Here is a 27,111-nt window from a genome sequence, read left to right on the forward strand (position 1 = left end):
CGACCCTGATCAACAATCGTGAAACAATGGACTTAGTCGTTGCAAGGAAAGTTGGACGGCTGTTATTTGTACGAGCATAAGAATTTGTAACTAAAAAGTAAATTAATTTGTGAAAACGTATATAAATGAGTTTCCCTTTATGAAATGTCAGCTGCATTGGCACGAGAAAGTTTGGAACTTGTCGAATCAGCAGGTAATACACTATTTAAATTTTGTTTTAGGTTTGTGTAGTTTACCCTAATTCGCAATACATCACAAAGCACCAGAAAGATATGATTAAATAAAATGGGGAAACTCGAAGTGAGTATCCCGAAGTATATTGCCAGTAAAATCAAAGCAAAAGGCCTTTCGAAATTTTGGTTTTGTCAGATGTGCCAGAAGCAATGCCTTGATGTGAACGGTTTCAAATGCCACATGTCATAATCTTTTCTTTTGTTTGCTGAAAACGCAGATAAATACATTGACTAGTTCTCCAAAGAATTTGAAGATGTATATTTAGTATTGTTAAACGTCAGTTTGGTACAAAGCGTGTGTACCAGGATTATATATCAGTGTCATCATTTACAAATAAATTCTACACAGTGAGAAACTTTGAGACTTTGTGAAATGGCTTGGAAGGGAAGTGTGTGGTGGATGAGACTGAAAAAGGATGGTATGTACAATACATAGATCGTGATCCAAACCATTGCAATGTAAGAGGCCCTTGTCTGCAAGGAGAAAATGATGGCATTTATTGGAAAGCAAATTGAGAAGGGTAAAGTATGTGCCAAGAGTGACTCTCCTGTCTTTACAGAATTTGTGCGACCAATTGAGGAAGATAAAATAGTTGTAAATTTGAACTTTGAAGGAAAAAATTGAAGATAATAGAACTCTGGTGTCAAGCAATCCACTAAAAATTACTATAATAAATGAGTATCTTCTTCAGCTGGAAACAAGAACAAAGGAACATAAAAATAAGGTGGAAAAAGGAAAGCCTTAAGATGACATTAGATATGAAGAGAGCAAGAAGGAACGTACAAACAGAAAGGATTATTGGTTGGTGGAAAGAATTATTGTGAATGTGGTAGAAAAATCTCTGGGTGACAAATACTACAAGAAGAAGGGTGTTGTGACTGAAGTGCCAAACAAATATGTAGCTATTGTGTCCATGTTGGATAATGGACACAAACTGAAACTAGACCAAGTACACCTTCAGATAGTGATACCAGCAGTAGGGTGGCCTGCACTTGTAAATGGAGCTTACTGTAGTTGCAGTGCCATACTTAAGAAATTGGATAAGAAGAAATTCTGTGTAACCATTGAAATTTCACTACATCTTTCAAAACGCAGGATAGTTGATAAAGTGGAGTATGATGACATTTGTAAAGTACATAATGTAATGTATAAATACCATAGTTTTTTATGTTACATTAAGTGCAACTTTATAAAAGATTTTAACATCTTGGAGGATGTAATAAAAGGTGTAATAAAATTATTGTATGTGTAGTAACTTTTGGTCTTTGCAATCAAACATTAATTTACCTTTATAATTAATTATTAATTCAGTACTCTTTTTAAGTTGAGAACACATACATGTTCCAAGAAGGTTTTTCTTTTATAACAGCTTAGAAGTGGGTACTGATCTGCCATGTTACACACTTGGGTGACATGTCTGCTATATGAAAACTCTGCTATCTTCCAGTTTTCACAACACATTTGATGTACATGTGGATGAGGTCACACTTTTCAGAGAAATACTTGACATGCACAGCTGACATGTATTTTACTAAAGAACGAATATGCACAATCCATATAGAGTTGAAAGTGTAATCAGTTTTAAGACCAGCTCATTTATGAGTATTAGAAAGTATGCATTTTTACAATGTGCAAAAAATTCATACTCAGTGTAATAAGTATTACTAGCTGACCTAAAATCATTTAAACAAAATCATGGGAAGTGGCTGTAGTTCATGTCCAATGTTGGAATTTGGTATTAGTAATGCTGAAAGTTGCATTCTGTTTCCAGACAGTTATGTTTTATTCATAAATTGTTTCTTAGTAACAGATAATAGAACATCATCAGATCGGTTGGAGTACAAAAGTTGCATTATAATGGTAAGCTTATTTCCTTTGTATTCATTTTTGGAACTGTGTTCGTTATTATATTCAGTAGTATGAATGAGGTCTTTGATTCATAGGGTTTTTTGTAAAGATACAATTTTCAGTACTACTGAGTGTGACAGTAAACCCCACTACCCCTGGTTTCCAAATATTGAGCTTTTCTTCTCCCATGCCAACAATTAAGAACCAGCTCATGTCAGCATATTGTCAACATGACTGATTTCTGATGTCATCTCTTGGTGCAAGGTTGAACTTTCTTACAGGAGCAATTTTTCTGTTACAGTGTTGACTGCTAGTTTTGACTAATTTTGGAGTGGAAAGTATCAACAGGTTTGGGATAGTCCATTTGTTTACAGATATGCTCTGCACAATCATTATCTGATGACTAAAAATACAACAAATCTTTGTACTTTTAACATAGTGTGAAGGTATATGATACAGGTTAATGTGAAACATATACTTTTTATACACAGGGAAGAAACATGTCAGACCCAGGCAAGCAATTGATGCTAAGAATTTGCACAGGAAGAATAAACAAAGTGGGATAGTGCAAAAGAAACTGAGGAAGGAAGGTAAGTTAAAAAAGAATTTGTCTGATGAATTCAACCCAATATATATATGTGAGATCTGAGGTTCTCACAGCAACATGTGATGGCTGTCATCTGGGATGTTGCATTGTGCAGTCTGGTAGATACTGATGTTTCTGCATTTTGGAGTAGCCTCCATGATCAGAGTGATGAATGGTCTTATCTCTATGATGGAAACAGTAAGTTACTCTGAAATGATAAATATCTGCCAGAATACATGGTGCACCATCTTAGAAGACCATTATGTACATTGTATATATAGAGAAGAAACATGTCAAATCCAAAGAAGAAAATGATGCAAAATATTTGTACAGAAATAAGAAGGTGGGATGATGCAAATGAAAAAGAGGAAAAGTAACTTCTTCAGACTCATCACCATGAAAACCTGAAATCCTACAATTCCAAACATTCAGCAACAAAGTAATACATTTGATTTTGGTGTAATTGCAATATTTACCACTTCACTAGTAACAGGAATATATCAGAATCAATTATGCATAGACCTTCTAAACACTTCCTTAATTACTGACACTTATGTACATGGTAGGATATTAAAATACTGTGAAAATATTAATTGCACTGAAGTGGCTAAGGATATCATTCAGTGCTGGGCTTATATGATTATGATGAATCAGTTAGTTAGCATCACATGCACAAAGACCCATGGAATTCGTTACTGTTAACCTTTATCACAGGAATAGATGATTTATATCACTCTACTTCTGGACTACTATTCCAATTTTTACTCCAGAGTTAATTGTTTAGTGGTAAGCTACTGTAATGCAATCAGCTGAACTATGTGTAGGCCAAGACATGTGGCTATAAAGATAAAATGGCCACACATAACACTTGGGGAATCCTCGCCCAATTATAAAACACAGAACACTTTAATATCCTGAACAGTTGCAAGCTGTGGTGGAGTGCAGCTGTCTGTAGAAGAACTACGCATGAGACTACGTGTACATGAGGATCGCACTGAAGGGAATGTTCGTCTTCTACAGAGGCTTGGAGATTGTAGTAGTTTGGATGTTAAAACAGCTAACAAGGTTAGTTATTTAGTAATTTTGCTTAGAATATGTTGGCATTTTCAGAAATAAAATTTTTAAAAGTAAAACATCCTAAGTATTTATATGTGCAAAAATGATCCTTGCAGAAATCACTGATGAATTTTGTGGGAAAGTTTAATTCTCTAACAGCTTATGGGAAATACAAGTTCTAACTTCTCCCCTGAAGATGGCCATTTTAGCTGAAATATGTAGTATACTGTGCAATTATTCCAGCAATATCTTTTTGATAAAGTTAATCCCACAGTAATATACATTTTTGTTGTATCATAGATGGAATACCATCATTAGTTATTATGCTCCAGAATAGGATTCTATCTTAATCTGTATTCTGTACTAAGTAACAATCAACAGATAGAGTGTCAACACAATTGGCTTGAACAGTGGAGGTGAGTTATTTGTTTGGCAACATGAGGCTATTTTGAAGTGGCAACAGATCAGACAACATAACATTATTCATAATTAATTCTGACATGTTAATCTCTAAACTCTGATTGGTGTTCCCAAGTTGCTGAGATCCACATTAAAGTAAATATGAAGTGAAATGAAAACAGAAATGTATGTACCATGGACTACAAAACTTGAATTGACATCTAAATAACATTTTCTGTTTCTTCTGGGATGACATGATGTGCTGGGCATGTAGCTAGAATAGGGAATCAAGAAATTTGTATAGAATTTGACAGCGAACTCTCAGAAGGCAGAAAAGATGGGAGAACAACTTATGATGAAATAGGAAAATAGGCTGGAAGGAAAATGAACTAGCTCAGGATTAAGTCCAATGGTAGACAGTGTGAGTACTGTTTAACCTTTGCATTCAGCTGTGAGATTGTATTATGAAATGTATGAAACAGTTGCAGTTTTTATGGGTCATACTTTATCTTCTGATCTAAAATTAATTTAATTACAGTTCATAGTCCATCAAAATCTGTGATAACAGGGTCAGAAATTTGTTTCAACTTGTGAAATTCTTTTCATATTACCAGATGACAACTTCTATACATGAAGTGTTCTGTAAGATGTTTGTGATGGTAATAGCCAAAAGTACACATCACATTCATACAAGTTACAACTTCTCTGAACTACTAACTACATGGAACAAAATCCTTAATGATAAGTTAATATACCATGCTCAGCTAGTCATGAACCTCTGTTATTAATACATACTGTGCTTTTGTCTTCAGATTTTTGAAAGGAGTGTAAAGAGCAGGACAGAAAAACCCTCTTCTGAATCAAAAGAAGAATCTACAATGTTTACTGAAGAAGATTTTAAGAAATTTGAAGAGGAATATTTTGTGAACTGATGATCCAGGTTCCTTTATGTTATATTCTGTGGTGTTCATCAACTGAAATTTGTGAAATTGTTTTCAATGCTTTGTAATGGGATGATGACTTGATAAAAGTGTTGAAATAAATTAAGCAGTTTCATACAGCGGTATGTGAATTTTTACATAGGAATTACGTAAGCTTGACTTCTTTTAATTACAAAGTATGAAGAACCTTGAATACTTACAAAATCCATTAAAGAATAAACTGTGCGTGGAAAGTTCTGATTGCATTTCAAGTGTTGTGACTAATTCAAAGTGAATGCTTTTACCAAAGAAGAATCGTCTGGACTGAATAACAGACTTGAGATGTGTATTTGTATCACAAAAAAATAAGTGAACTGAAGTTTATTACAAATCTTGGGCAAACACAAGAGAATATGAGTATAAAAATATTAATTGAATTAAAAATATCCATAAAGATGAATGATGCAGCATTAGGTAAGATACTGCTTATCATAAGCTGTCTTTCCTTTTGCTATTATACAGCATGGGTTATTATGCTGCCCTTTTCTGACCGTGAGCATGCCATCAATCAGCTGTTTCCACCTGTTCATTATGCACTATTAGTTCCTGCTTCTGTGGGTCTGGCTTTCATTGGTACTTTGGTTGTGTTCACAGTGTACCATATTCAGTGTGCAACAAATTCTCATTAATGGTGTGTTAGGCTATTCTGAAGTCATACGCCATGACAGCACTCACTAGTTAAAACAATGTGAGAGATAACAGGATATATGAATTCTAAGTTTTAAGCTATTAAAAAACCTGACAGATCCTGAGGTAATATGTGACTAATGTCAAGAAAATATGGGAGTAATGCAAAAGATCTTCCTAAGAAATTTCCACATTGTGTGTTGTCTGGGCACAAGAGATAATAATTATAAGACACATGATAGGTAGTTTCTAAAATGTAATAAAAATACTGATACTATTTCACTGCTTTGAGAAGGAATAAGAAAATAAATTTTTTCCTATAATTAATATGTGAGACTAATTGTCTTCTAAAGTTTAATAAACACTTATATTCTACTGTCAATGTATGACATTTAATGTTCATTTGTGATTGAATTATCAATAATTGATATATTTTTGTTTCCAGGCACATTATCTGAAATACATTCCAGTGTTAGCATTTATATTTTTGAGCTGTCATGAAAACTGATGTATTCACATCCACAATCATACCAAACATATTTTCACCAATATTGTGAAGATTATATATCTTAAGAAGTACAGTTGTATTTGCTATAAGAACCAGAGAAGTTGCCTCAACAATTTGGAACTTCTTTACAAAAGGCAGCTGTGAATACAGACATATTGCATATTGAAAATAAACATGTGGCTTATAATTGGGGTGTCTGGTGCTACGTGCAGTGGCAAATCAATATTAGCAACGTCTCTGCAAAAAGAACTGCCTGGTTCATCATTAATATGTCAGGATGACTTCTTTCTGCCTGTAGACAGTGAGCTGCATACTACGATTCCAGCCTTGAACCACATTAATTGGGAAATTATAAGTAGCCTGGATATGGAACGAATGCATGCCGTTACTGAAAATCTCCTTGTCTCTGGCAGTACCAAAAATGTTTTGCCATTTAGCAGCCTAGTAGAGGTTGCTAGCAGAGTGACAGAATCATGCCTCTATGCTGAAAGTGAAATTGATAAAAGTGTTACAGTTCTAAATTTCAATGATGGAGGCTGCAGAGAAATACTAGAAGATATGGACAAATCTAAACCAAACCAGACTCAGTCAATAGCAACAGATGAAACTACCATTGACAATGCATTATCAAAAGTAAAAATTACAAATGGCTGTGATGATAAGCAAACATCAGGAGTTTCTATTCTCATTATTGAAGGGTTTCTTATTTTTAATGACAAAAAACTAGCTGACTTATGTCATCGAAAGTACTTCTTAACTCTTACTAAAGAGCAGTGCTGGGCAAGACGACATATAAGAACATACGATCCTCCAGATGTACCTGGTTACTTTGATCAATGTGTATGGCCTGAGTATGAGAAACATCGTGACCAAGTTTTCAAAGAAGTTCCAAATGTTATTCTCATAGACGGAAATCGGGATAAAACCAGCATCATGAGACAGGTTCTGTTAGAAACTGTTCAAACAGCTCGTGATTTGCTAGAATTACAGAAGACTTAATCACCCAAGTATGTAACCACTCTACTATGGATTAAATAGTATCTTACAATCATCACTGAAAGTTATACAAAAGAAAATTTATTCCAAACTGTCACACAAATGCCTGAATATACTTTTTAGATAGAGTATTTACATCAATAGTAGACAATTTCTCCCTTTTTTAAGTTTAAATTTAATTTTTTTATAGTGTGGCAATGAATCAACAGATGACACTCAGCAGCACATGATAACAGTATACAAGCACAGTTTGACAGGCCACACCACAGGGAGAAAAAATGGGTAATATGTAATATTTTTAAAGTTCAAATAGATGTGTCAACCAGCTCTACAAGAAAATAGAGCAGTATTACTCCTAAACCAGGAGTAGTACAATGCTTTTATGACAATGAAAAATACCTCTGAAGATGTCTAAGCTACAGTCAAAATATGCAGACACAAAGTGGGTTATTTATTGTTTGGCTCTTCCTCATGTAAGGTTCCATTTCGTTGACTTAAAATAAATAATTTTAGTATAATTTCACCCATTTAAGGTTATCATTTTAGTGCTTAATTTACTGTTGCCCTATGAAGTCTTAAGGAGGGAAAACACTGAATATAAACAACATGCCTATGTCTGATATAAACTTCCCAATTTGCAAAGTTAAATTTATTTGTTAATAGAATCATAATATGCAAAGAGCACCTGATGACCAGAAGAAATAATACAGCATGTATCATTATAAAGAAAAAATCCAAAGATAAGACATTCCATGCACAAATACTCATTCTTCTCTGTCTACAATGTATAAAGAAAAATACAAAATATGTGGCTACTGTCATTAAGAGTAGAGTCCACTGAAGACCTTGCAATATGAAGGGGAGTTTGCTATTCCACCACAAGTTTCTTCCTTCTCAGATTACTTTTATGAATTTTTATTATAAAAATTAGTATGCCTACATACACACTCATAAATCTGCCTAGATTATATACTTAGAGGACTCTACTATTGTTTCAAACAACAAGTATCAATTGCAGAATTTCCATTTTTTAAAACTGTGACATTGTAATTGTCTGCTTTGTATAAGCATAATATTAATAAAGTTTCAGCCTAATCTAATTTTTAATTTCCTTGCCTTCAGACACCATACCCGGTATTTTGTGAACCAAAGGAACCACAGCACACACCTTAACCCGTACATGCTACTTATACAGCTGAAATATAATTATTTTATATCCGATAAAATACAAAGAAGGAATGCGTTATATCTCCATATGTGCTTTCATGTTGTGGTCTTCCCCTCCTTCCCATGTATTTCTATCAGTCATCCAGGCTTGGAGTTATGTTGCAACCAAAGCACTGAATAGCTCAGATGGGGAAGACATGAAATGTTTCCAGAATTTCTGATTGGAGAACCTCTTAGAAGACTAGGAGCATAAAAACATGGATTGTAAGGATAGGAAGTGAATGGAACTAGCTCAAGATCATGTTTAATTTAAGGCTTTAATAGTATCAGTGTTGGAATTTTGATTACATTACAAGAGAGTTTGGTTATCATTACAATGTGAGGAAGGAGCTGGGTAGCTTAGTCAGTACAGTGACTGATTAAGGGCTGGATGTTAGGGGTTCAATACCCGACCAACAGGGGCAGAGGATTTTCTTCTACCCTCTGTGTCCAGACCAGCTCTGGGGCCCTCCCAGCCTCCTGTCCAATGGGTACTGGGGTCCTTTCCCAGAGGTAAAGCATGGTTTGGATGTGCTGCTGATCACTCACCCCCTTCTAGTGCTACGGTTGAGAATGAGTAGGAGATATACCCCCTCCCCCTTGATCACGCCAATATGATGCGTAGTGGGATAGCTTCTACCATATAAGGAATGAAAGGATTAAGCTTCTAAAGACTAATTTATCAATCAATGTGCTCTTGATTTGTTCCATATGGGACTTTTGAAAAATTAGCCTGTTGAATTATATATAACTGCACAACGGGATTCAAACTTACAAATGTGATCTTCACATGAACACTAGTCCCTTGTCCTAGCAATTACCCATTACAGTAGATTGGTAACTCAGCAAAGAACAGCCTTCAGTTCCATTTTGTCATCAGACTTACCCATACAACTGGGAAAAGTCATAAACATATATTAACGTTCTTAAAATCAGGCAGATATGTTGGTGTCTTTGCTAAACAGACATCTGTCACAACAAGCAACTGTAGTTAATGGAAGGAGAAGAATAAAGCTACATACAGACAAATACAAGGAGATACAATGCCAGGAGATTGATTTCTGTGGACCAGCCTTAAAGTGACAAGTAATATGATATGGAGAGTAGCTGGACAAGACTGGGTCAGAGAAACTGTAGTAAACTCAAATTAAAATGCTTGATGCTGCTATCCTATTTGACGCTACACATTCAGACAGTCCAGTGTCAACAAGATGTATAAGCGGTCATTACATGACTGCAAGGGGTAATAGACTGTTTAGTTGAACCCATGTTACACAAATCTGTTTCTAACAAGTATCAACTGCATTTACCATATCAGGTTTTCCCAACTGAACAGCAGCATCTATCACTTCTATCATACACAATGTTTTAGACAACCACCAGGTGTATATTAATTTTGAAACAAAGGATTTCTAATGGCCAACTTTAATATAATCCAGTCAAACTGACCACAAAACAAAAGTTGATTCCATTTACCTCTAACATAAGCATAGTATTGCAGAACATAAAATTCACTTATTTAGGTTTTAAATTTTACCAGAAAAAAATGCTTGAATCCAGTTTCTAGGCTTCACATTGAATAGGTGGTGATTTTGGAGCCCTGTGATGGTGCCGGAGGCAGGTCATCATCTGGTGCACCACAAGATTTCTTCACATACTGAGGATTCACCATGATGTCTTCTTCCATTGACTGCATTTTACGATCAAGGTCTGTGCAAACGGCCATCTATGCAAATAATGATTAAATTGGCATTAAAAACTTCAAACAGTGCTCATTATTACTACACTGTGATGGAGGCAAAAATATAAAGATGGTGGTGGTAAATATAAACACTTTACACCTGAAGTTATACAGTGACACTCATTTTAATAATAAATGCTCTAGACCAGCATTTCTCAACCTATGGTACACGAGCCACTGTTGAGTGGTACATGAATTAAGTAAGAAAATCAAAAGATAATATTAACATAAATAAGTTTTCCCTGAACGCATTTGGTTAGTGGTACATTTAATGTGTTACATTAGAATTAGTGGTATGCCAGCGTGAGAACCCGTGCTCTAGACACATATTTGAAAAGAAACTGATTTGAGTCTCAGCTGGTTACTGAGTAACCTAACTGAGATTTTTTGTAGTTTTCCTCAGTCTATCCATGTGGATACTAGAAAAATACCTTCAATTAGAATGTGAGTGCCTCTTTTCAAATCTTTATCAACTCACCATTCATGATTACATTCTTATCTCATATGATGCTATATAACCTCTAAGGCCAAAACCCATGTAAGTGTTACTCAGTTAATATCACGGAACTACTTAAGACATTTTAATTATTGTTATTTTATTACTTATTACTACACATTTATTTCAGTTAGATTTTCCCATACTAACAATAAATGTAATTATTTTTAATTCCACTATCACATCTCTCAATATTAAAACTCAGCAAGCTAGTCAACTCATGAAATTGAGTGAACAATGCCAATAACAAAGCTTAACTAATGTAGTCTGCACCATACTGCTCAAATGCATAATTAGTCAGCACAACACAGAACTGAAGCTTACCTCCTCTTCCAACCGCCGCAACATGGCAGGGCTATTGTATTTCTCAGGATCATCATGAAATATTACCATACCGTCCTTCTGGTTAATTGTTGCAAAAATTTCACCATCTTCAATCTATATAAAAACAATTACATTCTATAGTTATTCATATGTACCTGCCCACAACATATTATTTAGATAGGCTTTCTCACATTTCCTCTGTGTGCTGCAGTTACACAAAACACCAGAATGATACTTTTGGAATGTATGCTTCACAAATGTTATATCTCACTGGAGTGGATATTCATTTATTGTAGATAACAAATGTATTATTGCAAATTTAATCACACTGAAGATATAGAGTCATAAATTATTTTCCTATTTACCATATCAAAAACTGTTTCAAATAGATCTTAATGAGATAAAATGTAAGAGATTTTGCATGATGAGCAGTTTTATATATATATATATATATATATATATTTATTTAATCCAGCAACTAGTAAAGTAGGGGTTACATTAGACCTGTATGAGCCAAAATTAAATTAATGTGACAACTTTTCTTTACAGATTCCCAATAACAAATTTCTTCACAATCCACAGTATTTGCAGAGATTAATCATATGAAAGGACAGAAAGGACTTAATGCTGTGTTTATATTTTGTGTACTTAGTGTAGTATAAACAAATTGGAAGAATGTCTTGAAAAATAAAAATGAAAAACTAAATTTGTTGCCAACTTTTTAGTTCCAATATTCAATAGAATGGGACTTACAGAATAATAACAACTTCATACTGTTTGTTGTAACTCATATAAATATAGAGTACAGTAGTAGTCCAACAAAAATTAACACTGACCATGTTGAGAATATATTTCTCAGCATCCGAAGGTCCAGAAAGCTGCACTCTACTAGCAACATCAGACAATGACAGGGTTAGGAACGTTTTGGTCAGGCGCTGTATGTTCTTCTTGTAAAGAGATGCCAAAACTTGCTTTACTAGACCCATGTTGTTCTCCCTGTACATCAACATCCATTACCAACATAATTCCAAGAATATTGTGAATTAGTACAACTTTGTGCATGATTTCACATGGCATACAATGACATTACATGCAAGATGACAGATGTACCTAAAGGTTTTGCAGCACTGCCATATTTGTACCTCTAAACAAAGAATTTCATACAAGATCCACAAGTATATTTATGATCTCTACAGCAAATTTTATACGCCTAACTCCACTGGTTTTGTTAGTTATTAACAACACTGTCCAACTGAAAAGCTTATACAGTATTAATCTCCCAGATACAAATCATGAGCATTACCACTACATACATGAACTTGTACAATATAATTTTGTTTTATATTCTACAAACATATGACTAAAAAAACTGTATGTTTTCTTATGTTTCACTATCATATTAAATATCAGGACATTTATATTAAGTGATGTTTTGTTGTTTCACAGTTCATACAGACACGAAGTTGGTAGTAATGATAGAAAATTATGAAGAACAAAAATCGAATAGCCTATAATAGCAAGTCACAAGTAAATAGATATGATAGGCCAATGTTATGAAATTCAAACAAAGCAAATAACTAAAAATATGCCATATTCAGCATTAAAAATACAGCATGTTGTCTTATGGGCTTTTACTTCCAATGGTGTCTAATTTTTGTATTTAAATTTCCCATTTGCTTTTTTATGCTGGTCTGTAATGTAGTTATATTTCTTCTGTAAGATGGCAGTGAAAGCAGTTGATGTTTATTTGTTCATGCTACAAAGACTGTATACCTTCTCATTTGTCTCTGTTCTGGTGATAAGAAGTATTTGTTGTTACAGAACGACTAACTGGCTTTGTAAAGCCACAAGTTAACTAGTGCCAAGAATGATCGGTTTTTTGAAATATAAATGGCATACAGGCAATAGTAGAACTTGATTTCTGGAACTTAAATAATTACCTCATGAATGTATCATGGCATTTGTTGATCACAGTGCGCAGTTCATCTGGATTATTACTACAGTATACTGTTGCTAGTTCATGATATGGCTGACTTAATGGTTTGATAAATCGACCAACTACTTGTGATGTGTACTTTGGAATGCTCTGGATCTGCAATCAACACAATTATTATAGAAGCCTCTATGATTTCAAGGCAGTTTGTAGCTATTCTTGCTTCCATTCTTGAATAGCAATGGCATGATATGGTTGGCTGATCTGCTGATTCTGTCCCCACCTTCAACATGAAATTACTAAACATCCTGACACTCACATTTACAGTCTTAAGCCAAAAGGCAGTAGAAAAGTTTACATTCTGATTGGGGGATGCATGGTGAATGGAGAAGAAAACTGGAAACTTAGGTTCCTCTTAAGGACCAATTTTCTTCTGACAGAAAAAAGCAAGATAGTTGGATAAAACAGTAAAAAGAACCTTACTAAAGTAATTTTATCCAGACTGACCAATAAGCCTTCAAGATGGGGATAGCAAGCTCTACAAGTCATGCTGGCCCACACAACACAATGTTGTGACCCAAGAACAAGAGAATATGAACACAATACTACAGATAGGCTTAACATTTATATCCTTTGCAATATTAGGTCTGGGTGGTCTGTTAGAGGTTACCCTGCCACTTCTGATGATCACCAAATTAGGTATTACTAGAAATAAACATAGAAATTAAAATGTAAGGATTTGAAGTTTCATCACTTACCTTGCCATGAAGAATCAGAGACACAAGAATATACTTCTTGTATGCTTCCAACATAATGTGGGACACAGCCAAGGCAGGAGTTGTGATCGCAACCTCAAAGAAGTAAAGGGCTCTATCATAGTTCTTCAATGCAGCATAGATCATCCCTCCATAATAGTAATACAAGAGGAAGTATTTGGTGTCAAACTGCCCACCCTGAAAAAATTTATAATTATTGATCATCATTAATTTGTTTGCTGAGTCACTCTTGTATTATGAGACCCTTGAAAATGGTACTGTAATTGTAATCAGGTAAATCAACTTTTTACTTATTTTATTTTATGACAGAACACAATAATGAACAGGAGAGACAACCCGCTTTCGTTGAAGAACAAGTGACTAAAAATATGCGCTTGTCTCATTTAATGCTTAAAAAATATTCCTGTGCATACTTTTGAGAAAAACCGTAACTGCTAGAAATTGAACAAAATGCTTAATTTTTTAAACAAAGTAAACATTAAAATAATTCTCATCATGATTTATTTCTCACAGCTTAGAGAATAAATTTCTTATAAATGTTTTACGAGGCACACTGTGACTAATGTTACAACTTCAACCATTTTCTTACTACTTCTGTAATAGGTGAGAAACTGACGTGTTGTCTTCCACCTTTCTCTCTACTACACAACAAAAGTTACAAGTTTCTTGGACATATTTTTGAATACTGTACAGGTAAAATCAGAAATTAAAGAAAAGCCTTTTATTTCTTCAAAAACATACTTGTGAATAGAAATTTTTTCTGGTGTTTTTTCTCTGCCTTACCATTTAGAAAATGCAAAGTGTATAACAAACTCAAAATAATATAATGAGTTTCAGGTTTTAATTGTTCATAAAAGCATGAGTTGCAGGCCCTTAAATATTAATATATGCTGAACAGAGATATAACAATGCTATTAAGTCATGAAAAGTTTTTTAAAAAATTGTCTGCAGAAATTACTCAAAATAAGTGAACTCTGGAACAACTTTACAATGCAGTGACTATGCATTTAAGCCTGAAGCTGAAGGTAGTAATGTTCTTCACAACTCAGAAGGGGAAGGGGGAAGGGGGGGGGGGGGGAGAGAGAACCAACTGCACATGCATAAGAGTTAAAACCTGAAATTACTTCTGTTACTGAACATGGAATTGAACAAGATGGTGGGTGAGTCTGATGTGTCACTGCACACAGAAAGAGACAAACAGACCAGACCTGAAGTTTGCTAATCATTGTAATGTTAAGAAACATGCAACTAATTACGGTGTATTACTAAACAACAAAAATGTTTACTACTATATTTGTATTTATTACTGTTTTTACTTCAAACACATTTCTCCCTGCTAAAATTATGTCTCAATGTCGTAAGTCCAACACCACATGCATCAACAGTATGACATGGTACTTACTGTACTCATGAGATGAAGTGTATCACCTCAGAAACACAACTAAACTGATGATGATTGATTTAGCTCTCACCCCATGACAGTCAGTCACTTGCCTAATTTAAAACACTCTTTGTTTCAGTTTAATTTTAATATTCATGTTCTTACATGTAAACTGGTTAAGAAGTTTCAAAACAACTATGAGACTGTTATCTAGAAGAGGTGAATTCAAAGCTGACAGTAAGTCAAAACATTATAAACACTGAAGGCACATCAGAACCCAACATTACAACAGTGGACACAGGGTAGCAACTTGGGCAAAACACACAATGTGAAACCAGTCCTAACGTTAAACTTACAGTACTTCCCTTTTATTAAAAATATCCAGCGGTCAGTGTGTTAACTATGGAAGCAGTAATCACAACACAGAATCTGATACTAAGTTATATTCAATACCTCTTGACTTATACTAGTGATGTCTGTGTTTAGGAACACTAGTGCTGGCTTGAAACATTTTGCAAGGAGACAAAGCTGGCACAGATCTGCATGTACTGAGGTGAGCTGTGAATCGAACAGCTGAATCTTATGGATTGCTCGTCCTATCAAGTCAATGCCTCTTAGTGGCACCTTCAATTCAGCCAAGCTGTGGGTCAACAGATGGCATAATTCGGCATCTACCAAACAAATTAATTGAGATTAAATGAGTTGTACCATTTAGCATAAAACTGTTTAGTTATAAGGCTTATACAAATGATTTCAAAATTATGATAGTGAATTTTTGTGCAATCCCGAAATGTTAACTAATCTCACAGCATAGGGTCTTTCTTTAGTAGCTGATAGTTATTCAGCTGACCAAGAAATGCCCATACTGTCATCACCATAATCACAAAAGTATGCAAGTGGACCATATCCTAAGATTGCAACTAAAATAGTTAAATCCATTTCACATCTTCACAGCCTATTTCTCCTAGTCCCATTTTAATATAAAATATATTACAAAACATAATATAGTTCCTCTATTTAATTTAATCATCCATTAAGAATACAAACTGTTCCCCACCATATTTTTCTGCACTATCTCATAGGTCAAAATATTTTCTCCTCAGCACCGTTCTTAAACATCCTGAATCTGTAGTCATCCCTCAATATGAGGAACAAACTTTCACAGCCATTTAAGTACTACGATGGTGGTAACTATTGCATCAACTAATTCATCCCACACATTAACATTTAAGGTCTAAAAAGTATAATATATAAAACAACCATAAACTATTAATGGGGAATCCCTCAAAGTAGCTTACAGGTGTCTGGCGCAAAGCGTACTTGCTCTCCATTGCATCCAGTTATGAATTCTTGGACTTGGGCAAAGAGAAGTTCATGGTGGTCTGGCGTTGCTGATGGGACAGGAAGAGAGAACTTAACACAAAGAACTGCAAGAACTCCTAGTGAATGCTGCTGTAAATCCAGTGTTTCTAGAACATTGTCCAGATGTTGGCCATTCTTCATTAGCACTTCTGTTGATTTATTTAACAGATCACATAACTCTCGAAAATTACCTGTAAATTGAAGCACCCACATTCTCTGATTTAGTACTAAAACATAAAAAAGTCAATACTGCACACATCCCTTTTAAGGGTTAACACAATGAACACAATGTTACTTATTCACATTCACAAACACAAGGTAGTTTAAAAGCAGAATTACTCTTTCCTTCAATTTAACAATAATGCATAATGCACAGATCTGATGGAGAATGTTATTCTTGAAGCTTAGACATTTTCTACCTTTAATCAAACTGTGCCCATCAGTACGATATAGTGTGTTTTATAACATAAGACAAGGTCCAAAAACCAAACAATCCAGAATGATTTTTTTTTTCCCACTATAATGTAATTATTCAATACTAATGCTGTAGATATATCTTCCAACATACCCAACTAACTATTCAGCAGCTAAACTTAATTTACAATTTGTTTAGTCTTTTTAAACAAATTCGCCATACCTAGTCCCTAATCTGCACTCAATTTTTGTTCATGCTTACAAGCCCTCAGGTATCAAACTTTCGGGAAAACAAAAAGTACTTTTAAAAAACTTGGGATGGTAACTTAGAGATATGAAATTTTCAAATTTCAGTATGCCTTATAGTTTTAGGGTCACAACTACACACTAATCTTCAGTGATAATAGCATACCTAAATCAGCAATAATTCGAAACATTCATTTCTATACAAATATAGTGTATAATAATAGAAAGGAAACAATGGAAGAAGAATTACATATTAAAACCAATGCTTATAATTCCAACCAATTACATAAAACCAAATCGAACCAATATAATCCTGCTGACACGAACCATAATTTGAGGTTAAGCATGAAATATTTTCATCTTGAATACACAATCTCCAACGTTAATACTACCTTGGGCCGACAATGTGCGAACATTGTTTACGAACTGTTCTAATGCTGATGCCATTTTCCTTCTTTTTAATCTAGCAATCTCATAATTCTTTAACTACAAAATAACTTCGGATAAAACACATACAGAACGAATACGAATTTTTGTTCTTTCCCTTGACAACCCGTACTCTGCAGGCAATATTCTGTCAAGCACGAGAGCCACTACAATAAATCACAATTTCCCACTGCAACAGAAATCCAGCATGTTGTGGAAAGACCATTGAAGACGTTAACAATCGTCTCTGCTGCTGTAGGAGCCTAATTTGTTGCTATGGCAACAAATTGCTTATACAGGTATATATATTTAATCGACGGGCGAATAAAACAAAGTTCCGAAAACTTCCAATTTTTATTGTTGTGAGTTTTATGTCACACATATTAAACTTGTTACAAAACAAAAGAACACAATCTTAAAGCCATTATCATAAAAAAAATCAAATTAAAATATTCAACAACTGGATTTAATATAGTGACATCTGTGATGTCACATATCACATATAATAATCTATGGACTGAAGCACAAAAGACTATAAATGAAGCATCACAATTTGATACAGTTCTCCATGCAGCTCCACAAGAAAAAGACAAACAAGTGGCACATACACTTGTCAGTGAATTGTATGTAAAATACATAACTTCTGTTAACAAATTAGACCAATGCTATGACCAGATTATACATCCTCAGAAAAGGCTTGTGATTCGTAAGTTACTAGATGCATGCATTGGAAGAGTACTAGAACTAAAACATGAATTAGTAAACCTGGACTTGTCAGAATTTAGCTATTATGACGATGTTCTACTCAAGCTCAATCTCTCACCTACGGAGGCAGAGATCACCGTACCAAACTATTACAGAAGAGAAAGAGAAGAGGAGATCCAGAAAAGGAACAGGACAATGGACAATATACTGAAGAAACTGGGTTTCTATAAAGAAGAGGTAGCACAAGAAGAAATGACTGAAGAAGAAGCAATTCGCCTCATACAGATTCACGAACGTGCACGACAGGTGTATCTTAATTGTAGAAGTGACTAATACAATATACTGCAAAAACATATGAATTAACAAATAAAACCCTCCACTTCAGTAATATACCTCACTGTCAAATTAAGTAAAACTGCAGGACCACCATCATACTGTAAATGTCAGTCAGTCAAAATGAGTTGACAGCTAAAACTATAACATGCCACCAATATAAAAATTAAACTTCTGTACTTTAGCAATATTTATAATAGTTCCTGTACAAATACAAGAAAAAACATCTCAAGACCTACTGTTCTGCATTTATTAATTTCAATTTATATCTTGATGTTGCAGGGTCGATTACGTTTTCAGTTCATGAAAGAAATCAGACTAATGAAAGAGAAGGTTAAGACTGCAGACGTTCCTAAGAGCAAAGTTCTTGATGGCTCACTTGCTGCTACCAAGATACAGAAAACATGGCGTGGATATAATGCACGTCATAAAATTAAGCGCCGCAAGTTGGAGGAGATGCTGCTTATTGGAATGTTGCAGCCAAGCTTCACACATGTTAAAGCTCGTCAAAAAGCTGAAGAGGTTTATTACATGTTTCATTATGCATGAATATGGTTGATTATTTAGTTAGTTATTTTGTGCTGTATCAACTGCCAAGATTAACAGTGTCAAATGAGATATGGTATAAGCACTGATAATAATGCAGTGAATAATTTTTGTATTAACAGTACTGTGAAGGTAAGGATCTTGAAGAAAGTGGTTATGGCCTATTTAATGGCATTATATCATTTATTTGAAGAAAGTGAGGAAAACTACAGAAAGAAACACAAACAAACTAAGCAAAAGCTTAACTGACAAACACAAGTCTACAGCATTACTGTTGCTGCTTGAATGATGAACTGGGATGTGAAATGAAGCAATTCTATCTATTTTAAGATACTAAATTGGTATTTCCTTGGAGGGATAAAAGAAAATCCATGAAAACCTCAGGTTATTAGATTCCCAATAAGGACTTGTACCTGATGCCTCATAAATGTATGCCACAGGCATTACTACTGTACCAACCAGCTTGGTGCATGAATATATTTATATTCTTCAATTTCCTCAGCTTGAATCAACATTGTCATAACAGAACCTGAAATAAACCATTAATACCAGGCCCTATCAATAAACATGATCCTGAGCCAGTTAAATCCACATACCATTCTTAATGTATTTTCCTAAGATCTGCCTTAAAGCTATCCGATTTCCTTCTTTGTACTCTAAGCAGTTACTACCAAGAAGCTTCCCTCATTCCCAGCCTAACACAATATCTTTGATTTTTCTGAAGTACTAATACTATGAGACCTGCATAAATCAAGATACTTACAAATTGCCCACTTACTTCAGTCCTATTAGGTTCAAATATTTTCCTAAGCAACTTTCATTCAAGCATTTATAATCTGTTTTATTTTTTTCAGCATAAGCCATCATGTATCACAACCATGCACAACCACTGGCTAATAACTGTCTTTTATGCTTATACTTTTATCTTCACCATTAGTGCTTTAGAAAGTAGATGGCAATTTTGTTTCCTAAATATATTCTCTTTAACATCATTGTGCAGATACAATGGTATATTCATACAATAATTTAATTTGTCAGGTGAAGGAACTACGACACAAACAGCAGATGAAGCACCAGGTTGAATATGAACAAATGCTTGTTTCTGCGAAGCAACACATTAAAACCTGTAGAGGAGGGCAAATGAAGGAAGAGATCAGAGATGAGGTAAGCATCTCTTATAAAGTTCCTAGAACTGTGGTTATATAAACATTTTGCTAGACACTTTAATTCACTCAGCGATACAACAGAACGTATGAAATATGTCACAAGATCATAAACATACTCAAATGTTGATTGTTAACTGACTGGAAGAAATTGACACTGAAGATGTTTAGAACAAGGATACACATTAGTTATTGACTGGTCATACTTCCCAAGGAACAATATGTAATAACTTTAAGGTAAGAAGACAATTTACAGCATACTTGATGAACATGTGTGTATTTTGAACAAAATATATGACGTAGTAAAATCTTAAAACTGTAGTTTAACTTAAATCAAAGTATTGTAAGAAAAAAAAAGAGAAAGGTACCATCTTGCGTATAAAAGGTAGCATTTGCACTACTCCTCACTTAGCTAAATACAGTGAAACCTCGATGCATCGTTTTCGGCGGGGGTGGGAAATAAAAACGATGAATGCGGGAAAACGATAGATGCGGGAAAGCATTAAATTTTTAAAAAAAAACAATGTTTCTCTTTCAAAGTTACTTCTTTTTACCAAAAAAGTCTTAAATGGGCAACTGGTTTGTCGAAACTTTACGTTTTAGACCAAACAGAACACTTTCCACGTTCAAAATGTTTTCCTCGTCACGTTCACTAATATTAAGCGCTTAAAAGAACGACTTCACTTTCGCCAATGCAGCGTGTGCTTCGGCAAAACTCGGCAATGCTTAGGGCTCGCATTCGTCGTCTTCCTCTTCCTCACCACTCCAACCCCCTTTGCGGACAATAACAGGAAGAATGGAAATACTATTACTGCCGAACTCAACGAAACGTAGCTGTAGAAGACCCTGAACCGCTGGAAACGAGATGAACCAGAAGAATGAAAAGTGCCGCCAGCCTTTCCTTTGTACTTGTAATAAAAGCATTTGTGAAGAAATTCACACTGCACATGCCATCTGGCATCGCTGGAACGAAATATGAGTGCACCCTAATTAAAATCGTAAAATTTCTGACAATGCGCGCCGCCATTCTCTCCAACTATCACCCCTGCACCGCTGACCCTCATTCCAAAAGAATGTGCTGGTTGGGCGACATAACAGGTTACCGCTACTGCGTATTCCAAAAACATTGTGCGTCTTTCGGTAATAATTTATCTCAAAACCCAGCATTTTAAATTCTCAGAAACGATCATTGCGGGAAAATTGTGGGCCGGGACTAAGATTTTTGAACGATCGATCGATAGTTCGAGGAACGATAGAAGCGGGAAAATGTAACATTATTTTATATGGGATGTATTCGGGACCGAACAAAACGGACGATGCATCCGGGAAAACGATAGTTCCGGGAACGATGGATAGAGGTTTCACTGTATTACTGGAAGTTCCCTCTGACAGAAGAAAGGCAGTGGCTGCAGTTTCAGAGGACATGGTAAGGCCATTTCTGCTGCCATTAGGAACCTATGTAAGAATCTGGAGTCAAGGCAGCTGAGATATATCATCCATCTCATGATGATACTCACAGTAGCATATGTACATACTTCAAAATTTTGTTTGCACCTGATAAAGTAAAGTACATTCACCAATTAATTTCAAACCAAGCAGTGTCATACCTAAGAAAATTATATGTAGACTGATTACCAGAGTCCTCAACTCACAAGATATTTCATGCTATCTGGATGTTCTATTCCCTAGCACATGTGTGCAGAGTAGGTATGGCATTAATTGACAAGTCCCTTTGGACAATTCAGACGATTAAACATTCTTCTTACCAAATATTTCACTGTTTTTGTTGTAAATCGATACAGTCTTGGAGCAACTGTGCCTTTTTCTGTTAAGTGTAACAAATTAATAAAGGACTAAACTGAATCTCTAAACAAATCTAAAAGTTCGTGAAAATGGTGACTTATTTAAATAAAAAGTTTTTTTGGATATTATCCATCGTCTAGTAAAATAATAAAATAGAATGACATTTCAGAGATGGGGCAAGTGCTACATTAAACAAATGCATCAGTCTAGTAAGATAACTGATGGACTGTACCTTGTGTCTTATCACCTAAGTGGGGTACCCTGCTTAATACAGCTGTATATTTGAAGACACTAATATTAAATAGTGTTTTCATCACACAATTGCTCTTATGTTCATTATATACCCCACATTACTCAACAACCACATAACAATGCAAAATAATATTAATGGCTACATCATTCCATAATTACATGAAAGTATGGCACCAGAAATTGACACATCAAAAAATGGTGTCAAGTATTAATGGGCCTTTGATATTCACAGCTTACAATTCTTTGTCTCCTGCTTTGCTTCATTTGTCTAAACCTGTTGTGAGGATGTAGTACTTCATATGACTGATATCTTACATTTTCTGTAGTTAAGAGGCTGGATCAGAGACTACTGGAATGAAACAGGAAAATTCCCTGATATTCCTTCTGAGGAATCAGGAGGCTCAACTTTGTTCTTCACTAGGCAGGCTGCAGAAAGTGAAATCAGTAAAACAACCACCTCATCTTCCAGGTACACACATTTATCAGAGAGCATTTACTTGTACCCGTCCTATTTTTAAAATGCAGCCCCAAAATGACATTGCATCAGATTAAGAAAAACCCCATAAGGACATTTAAGAACAAAATGCAAAAAAATAAATTTGAACTCACGAAGATGAAGTCATAAAGGATTAGAGAAAATTATACCAAGTGTTTCACAACTAGTCCTCCATATACTGAGGGGTGATTTGGGACACAATTTATTCAAAAATGTTAATAATGATGGTCCACAATAATTTCACCTATAGGTATATAAGGAGTTAATTTACAGAGAAGAATGATGGGCAGAATTTTGTATGTATTCCTCAATAATTAATACACCTAGCTGTATCTACTTCTTCATAAATAAGTGCATATTACACTATTCTGGCCAAGACAAAAGAAAGTTAGGTATTGCCAAATACATAACAAAAATTCAACCGAACTGCACATAACATCATCTTTGGTTATAACGATTAATTTTTATCAGTCTCAATGAAGTTGCTAAAATCCATTTATGCAACTAATTTTTAGTTTATTCAAGTAGGCTAAGAAATAACTTATGCAACTTCTTCACAAGTACATGAGATAGTCTCAAAAAAGTATTTATGTCATTACATTAAATGTTCTTTGAAATTATCCAATCTAAATTAAAATTGAAGTGGTTTGAGAGTTTTGACAAAATTCTCCAATATTAAATTGGAAGGTGATAATGCTCTTGTCCCATTCAGCTGTGCAGAGACATGGTTTACTTATTCTCCTATCACATTCCCTGGCAGTTCTTTATTGTTCAAAATAAAATTATTAAGTTTGTGGAAGAATTTGCTGTTTCAGTGCCACCTTTGTCCTATCTCACATTCTGTACAAACAATAAATCTAATTTCTGTTTTACTAATTCTCTTTCTACTATTTTCAGTGAAACTGACCTATAGAGACTGCTGATATTCCAAGATCCAAATCTCATACTCATTTTCCATTTCTTAGCTCACTGCAAAGAATCTGTCCAAATCTGAGGCCCTGCATAACATTTTATAGCATACTGGTTTTTACAGTGAGAAATTATTAATTAATCCCCCATCCAACCCCCCAAGTTGATGAATCACTCCTTGTTGACTGTCCATGACAGCTTCTTGCTATCCTCCATACCTGAAGGCCTCCTCCTACAGCCACAACCTCAAAGTGCACCATGCTGTGGTAACAAAGGACCCAATGGCCATGTTTTAGTCTGATGTGTATTTTCTTCTACATCTGTAAGATAATTTCTATGTTCTTATGTTTTATTACAGGGATGGTAAGGGGAAAAAAGAGAAGGGGAAGAAAGATAAAGAAGAAGGAAAGAAGAAGAAAGATGAGGAGGAAGAAGATCCAGGCTTCAAGATGCAACTATCTAATTTCTTGGGAGACTTGCAGGCAGCCAATTCAGAATATGAAGAAATCTGGCGTAATCGAGATGAGTCAAAAAACCCATGGCAGCATGCTGATATAGAGATGATTCGAGAACAGAAGACAGCTCAACTGGAAGCTGAATTGCGGAGGTAGTGTATCAAGAGAATTTGTCCTATCTTAATTATGATACCTGAACCACATAGTCATGTTTGTCCTCTTTGCTACCTTCAAGGCAAAGAGTCTTCCTTGACCAACTGGTAAAAAAATTCACTGTTCTTATTGAACTTGAAGGTTCATTACCATGTTCACAGAAGGCTACCAACAAGCCTATCCTAAACAAGTTCAATATGTTACACTCTATTTCATAAAGAAACATTGTAATAGTTTCCTCTAATCCATGCCTACATCTCTCAAGCAGTCTCTTTCATTGAGATATTCTTACCAGAATGTTGTATGTATGTTCTGTTCTCCTCACTTTCATGACAAGGTCTCAAATTCTACCAAAGGAACAAACATACTGTAACGTAACCCGTGTAAACTGTATGTGGGAGATAGTCAGTTCAAATCTTGAATGGAGCATCAGTTAGCCTCCCAAATTATTCTGTGGATTTCCACTTTGGGGACTCATGAGTAGATGGGAGAATAATATTAAAATGAAGATCCCCTCTGAAGGAAGTCATGCTACAGGTTTTTATCACAAATGGCATGCTCTTGTGAATACAGTAATGAACCTTTGAATGCATAAAATGCAGGAAATTTTTTGACTAGTGAACATGCTATTAGCTTCTCAAAAAGGACTCTGCTCCATTGAGTTAGCTAATTTTATGATAACTAATCACCTGAAGGGGAAGCAAATTGTCATGTAAATCAAATATATTTCAGACAACGGACAATGGCTGACAAAATTGTTATGCATTGAATTAAACCATTATCACATACCATTAGAGAACCAATCTATCAATAAATCAATGATTTCAGAGAAGTGGATCAGTTGTTGCGAGGAGAATTAGAGATATTACAGGCCGCTTTGGCACGTGATCTTGTAAGTAAAGGAAAGAAAGTACGCAAAGCTAGCAAGAAGAAAGGCCGAAGTGGAAAGAAGAGTAAGAAGAAAAAAGAAAAGGATCTAACACCAGACCGAACACTAGATTCTCTGTTTGAAGAACTCATTACTAATGGTATAATTCGCAAGTACCCAAAAGTTCAGCTGTCAGAATTTCGAGGGGAGCACTCATATGCAACACATGATCTCCGTAAACAAGGAAAAGACCCACTCCCATCACTTGGAGACATACGTCAGGTCATATTGGAATACTGCATCCTGCCACTGGGATCTAAAACAATTCACCAGACAGCACCACTAGTCAAATCAGTGTTGCTAGCAGGATCACATGGCAGTGGCAAAGATATGCTGGTGCATGCAGTGTGTACAGAGACTGGCTCAGTACTGTTTGACCTCTCACCTGCAAACATTGTTGGAAAGTATCCTGGCAAATCTGGACTTATTATGCTGGTGAGTTACATTATTGGTTCATTAAGATCCTTCTCACTACCATTTTTCTACATAACATCCCAAAATCATGACCTGCTGTTCAACTCTTCAACATATTACTGAAAATCAAATGACTTTATACAGAATGGGTGCATATTAAAAGTTACCAACATATCATCGTCGTCGTCATAGTCGATGTTGTTGTTGGTGTTCACATTGTCATTACTGCTGCTATTGTTAAATACAGAATAACAATTAACTAACTCCCTGATAGCAGAACCTGCAGGTTCAACACTGACAACACCAAAGCCCGCCACCGGCACACAGAATAACAATTATAACATTTAATTTGGTTGCGATAAGAATGAGTACTTCACTTTGATAAAAAAATCACTTCAATTCTATCATACAGATTATAGCATTTATTCATTGGTAGCAGAAATTCTAGTTCATATTTCAGCAAGCGAAACATTGTAAAACTTACTTCAGTAGTAATTAACATAATGTAGTATTTATTTCCATGATATTAAATGTTCTAGCACCTATTTAAACTGTGATAGAAGTTCTAGTATTTAGTTTTATTAGGATAACCACTTAACAATACTTACTTCAACTGTGATATAAAATATTCCAGTATTTATTTCAATGGCTGTTAAGGAATACTGCTACTTATTTTAGTGGTTATAACAAATTCTAGCACTTATTTCAGTAATTATATTCATAAAATTATTTTTTTAAATACATAAACAAACGTTTATATTCTACAACTAATTTAAATTGCAATGATAAATAAATTATTTACCTGAACCATCAAAATCTGTCCTTTACAGAGGCTGTTCACCTATAAGAGACAGGCTTTGTATTCTCTAAAATTGTGGAATTATATTTCTGAAACTTACATTCTAGAGAATAAAGCATAATCCAACACATTCTGAACAAAATCATGCTCACCTTTGTAATCTGTGACTAATGCCTTGAGAACATGAACAGGTACACCTTGTTAACAAGGTATCCCGCTTGCTCCAGCCATCAGTAATCTACATAGATAATGCTGAAAAGACATTTTTGAAGAAAGTCCCAAAATCAGACAAGACAGACCCCAAACGACTGAAGAAGGACCTTCCCAAAATAGCAAAAGGCATCAGTCAAGATGACCAGGTAGGAATATTATATCCAGCGAATATGAATATCCCACACATATTTCACATTTATATGGTTTTTCTGCAGTTATTTTGACATCAAAATGGATACACTTTATATGTAATGCAGGTTTTACACTATAAAGCAGTGTGATACTGTAATAATGAACAATTATAAACACAATAAGATTTAAAAGTCCTGGTATTAATTACTACATGTGAACATTTGTATGCAAACATAATGGAACAGTCCAAAGACAGATAGCTGCATACACA

At 34.8% G+C, this 27,111-nt stretch overlaps 4 protein-coding genes and 1 pseudogene across 10 annotated transcripts in view; 4 read left to right on the top strand and 1 right to left on the bottom strand.

Moving 5' to 3' along the window:
- Window positions 1-5,183, top strand: LOC147872333 (uncharacterized). The gene is made up of 4 exons (XM_087357594.1): window positions 1-193; window positions 2,574-2,672; window positions 3,591-3,733; window positions 4,936-5,183. The coding sequence occupies exons 1-4, from the start codon at window positions 145-147 to the stop codon at window positions 5,053-5,055; spliced, it is 411 nt and encodes a 136-aa protein (XP_087213720.1). The 5' UTR covers window positions 1-144; the 3' UTR covers window positions 5,056-5,183.
- Window positions 200-1,489, top strand: LOC147872334 (DNA/RNA-binding protein KIN17 pseudogene; annotated as a pseudogene).
- CSN3 (COP9 signalosome subunit 3) overlaps window positions 1,994-27,111 on the bottom strand; it is a 25,625-nt gene continuing 507 nt past the window's right edge. Inside the window, exons 1-9 of one of the 6 annotated variants that reach the window (XM_022076871.2) lie at window positions 17,506-17,702; window positions 16,390-16,644; window positions 15,545-15,762; window positions 13,693-13,887; window positions 12,942-13,093; window positions 11,838-11,997; window positions 11,002-11,115; window positions 9,978-10,166; window positions 1,994-2,876 (exon numbers count right to left, since the gene is read on the bottom strand). In XM_022076871.2, the coding sequence (XP_021932563.1) occupies window positions 10,011-10,166; window positions 11,002-11,115; window positions 11,838-11,997; window positions 12,942-13,093; window positions 13,693-13,887; window positions 15,545-15,762; window positions 16,390-16,644; window positions 17,506-17,560 (1,305 nt within the window). In that variant the 5' untranslated portion in view covers window positions 17,561-17,702 and the 3' untranslated portion in view covers window positions 1,994-2,876; window positions 9,978-10,010. Of the gene's footprint in view, window positions 2,877-6,139; window positions 6,723-9,849; window positions 10,167-11,001; window positions 11,116-11,837; window positions 11,998-12,941; window positions 13,094-13,692; window positions 13,888-15,544; window positions 15,763-16,389; window positions 16,645-17,440; window positions 17,459-17,505; window positions 17,761-27,111 lie in introns of those variants that run through there. The other 5 variants (XM_022076870.2, XM_087357589.1, XM_022076869.2 and 2 more) reach the window with 5 other exon arrangements.
- On the top strand, window positions 6,413-8,334 carry LOC110836048 (nicotinamide riboside kinase 1). The gene is made up of 2 exons (XM_022076873.2): window positions 6,413-7,245; window positions 7,425-8,334. Exon 1 carries the CDS (start codon window positions 6,413-6,415, stop codon window positions 7,235-7,237), a length of 825 nt encoding a protein of 274 aa, XP_021932565.1. The 3' UTR covers window positions 7,238-7,245; window positions 7,425-8,334.
- LOC110836043 (dynein regulatory complex subunit 11) overlaps window positions 17,761-27,111 on the top strand; it is an 11,098-nt gene continuing 1,747 nt past the window's right edge. The window contains exons 1-7 of one of the 2 annotated variants that reach the window (XM_087357578.1): window positions 17,761-17,838; window positions 18,860-19,099; window positions 20,162-20,287; window positions 22,668-22,810; window positions 24,105-24,353; window positions 25,183-25,717; window positions 26,687-26,854. In XM_087357578.1, coding sequence (XP_087213704.1) covers window positions 18,881-19,099; window positions 20,162-20,287; window positions 22,668-22,810; window positions 24,105-24,353; window positions 25,183-25,717; window positions 26,687-26,854 — 1,440 coding nt within the window. In that variant the 5' untranslated portion in view covers window positions 17,761-17,838; window positions 18,860-18,880. The other variant, XM_022076861.2, reaches the window with a different exon arrangement.

Source organism: Zootermopsis nevadensis, unplaced genomic scaffold, assembly GCF_977971745.1.
Source record: "Zootermopsis nevadensis isolate Lab colony 2312 unplaced genomic scaffold, Znev_1.0 Znev_ptg000028l, whole genome shotgun sequence".
In the NCBI taxonomy this organism is placed as follows: Eukaryota; Metazoa; Arthropoda; class Insecta; order Blattodea; family Termopsidae; genus Zootermopsis; species Zootermopsis nevadensis.

What these genes read in the sequence shown, in the direction of transcription:
- LOC110836048 (XM_022076873.2), top strand. Translation starts at nt 6,413, where the DNA reads ATGTGGCTTATAATTGGGGTGTCTGGTGCTACGTGCAGTGGCAAATCA.
- LOC147872333 (XM_087357594.1), top strand. Translation starts at nt 145, where the DNA reads ATGTCAGCTGCATTGGCACGAGAAAGTTTGGAACTTGTCGAATCAGCA. An exon ending in AAAGAAACTGAGGAAGGAAG is followed by an intron (nt 2,673 to 3,590) that starts GTAAGTTAAAAA and finishes TATCCTGAACAG; the next exon opens with TTGCAAGCTGTGGTGGAGTG. An exon ending in ATGTTAAAACAGCTAACAAG is followed by an intron (nt 3,734 to 4,935) that starts GTTAGTTATTTA and finishes TTTTGTCTTCAG; the next exon opens with ATTTTTGAAAGGAGTGTAAA.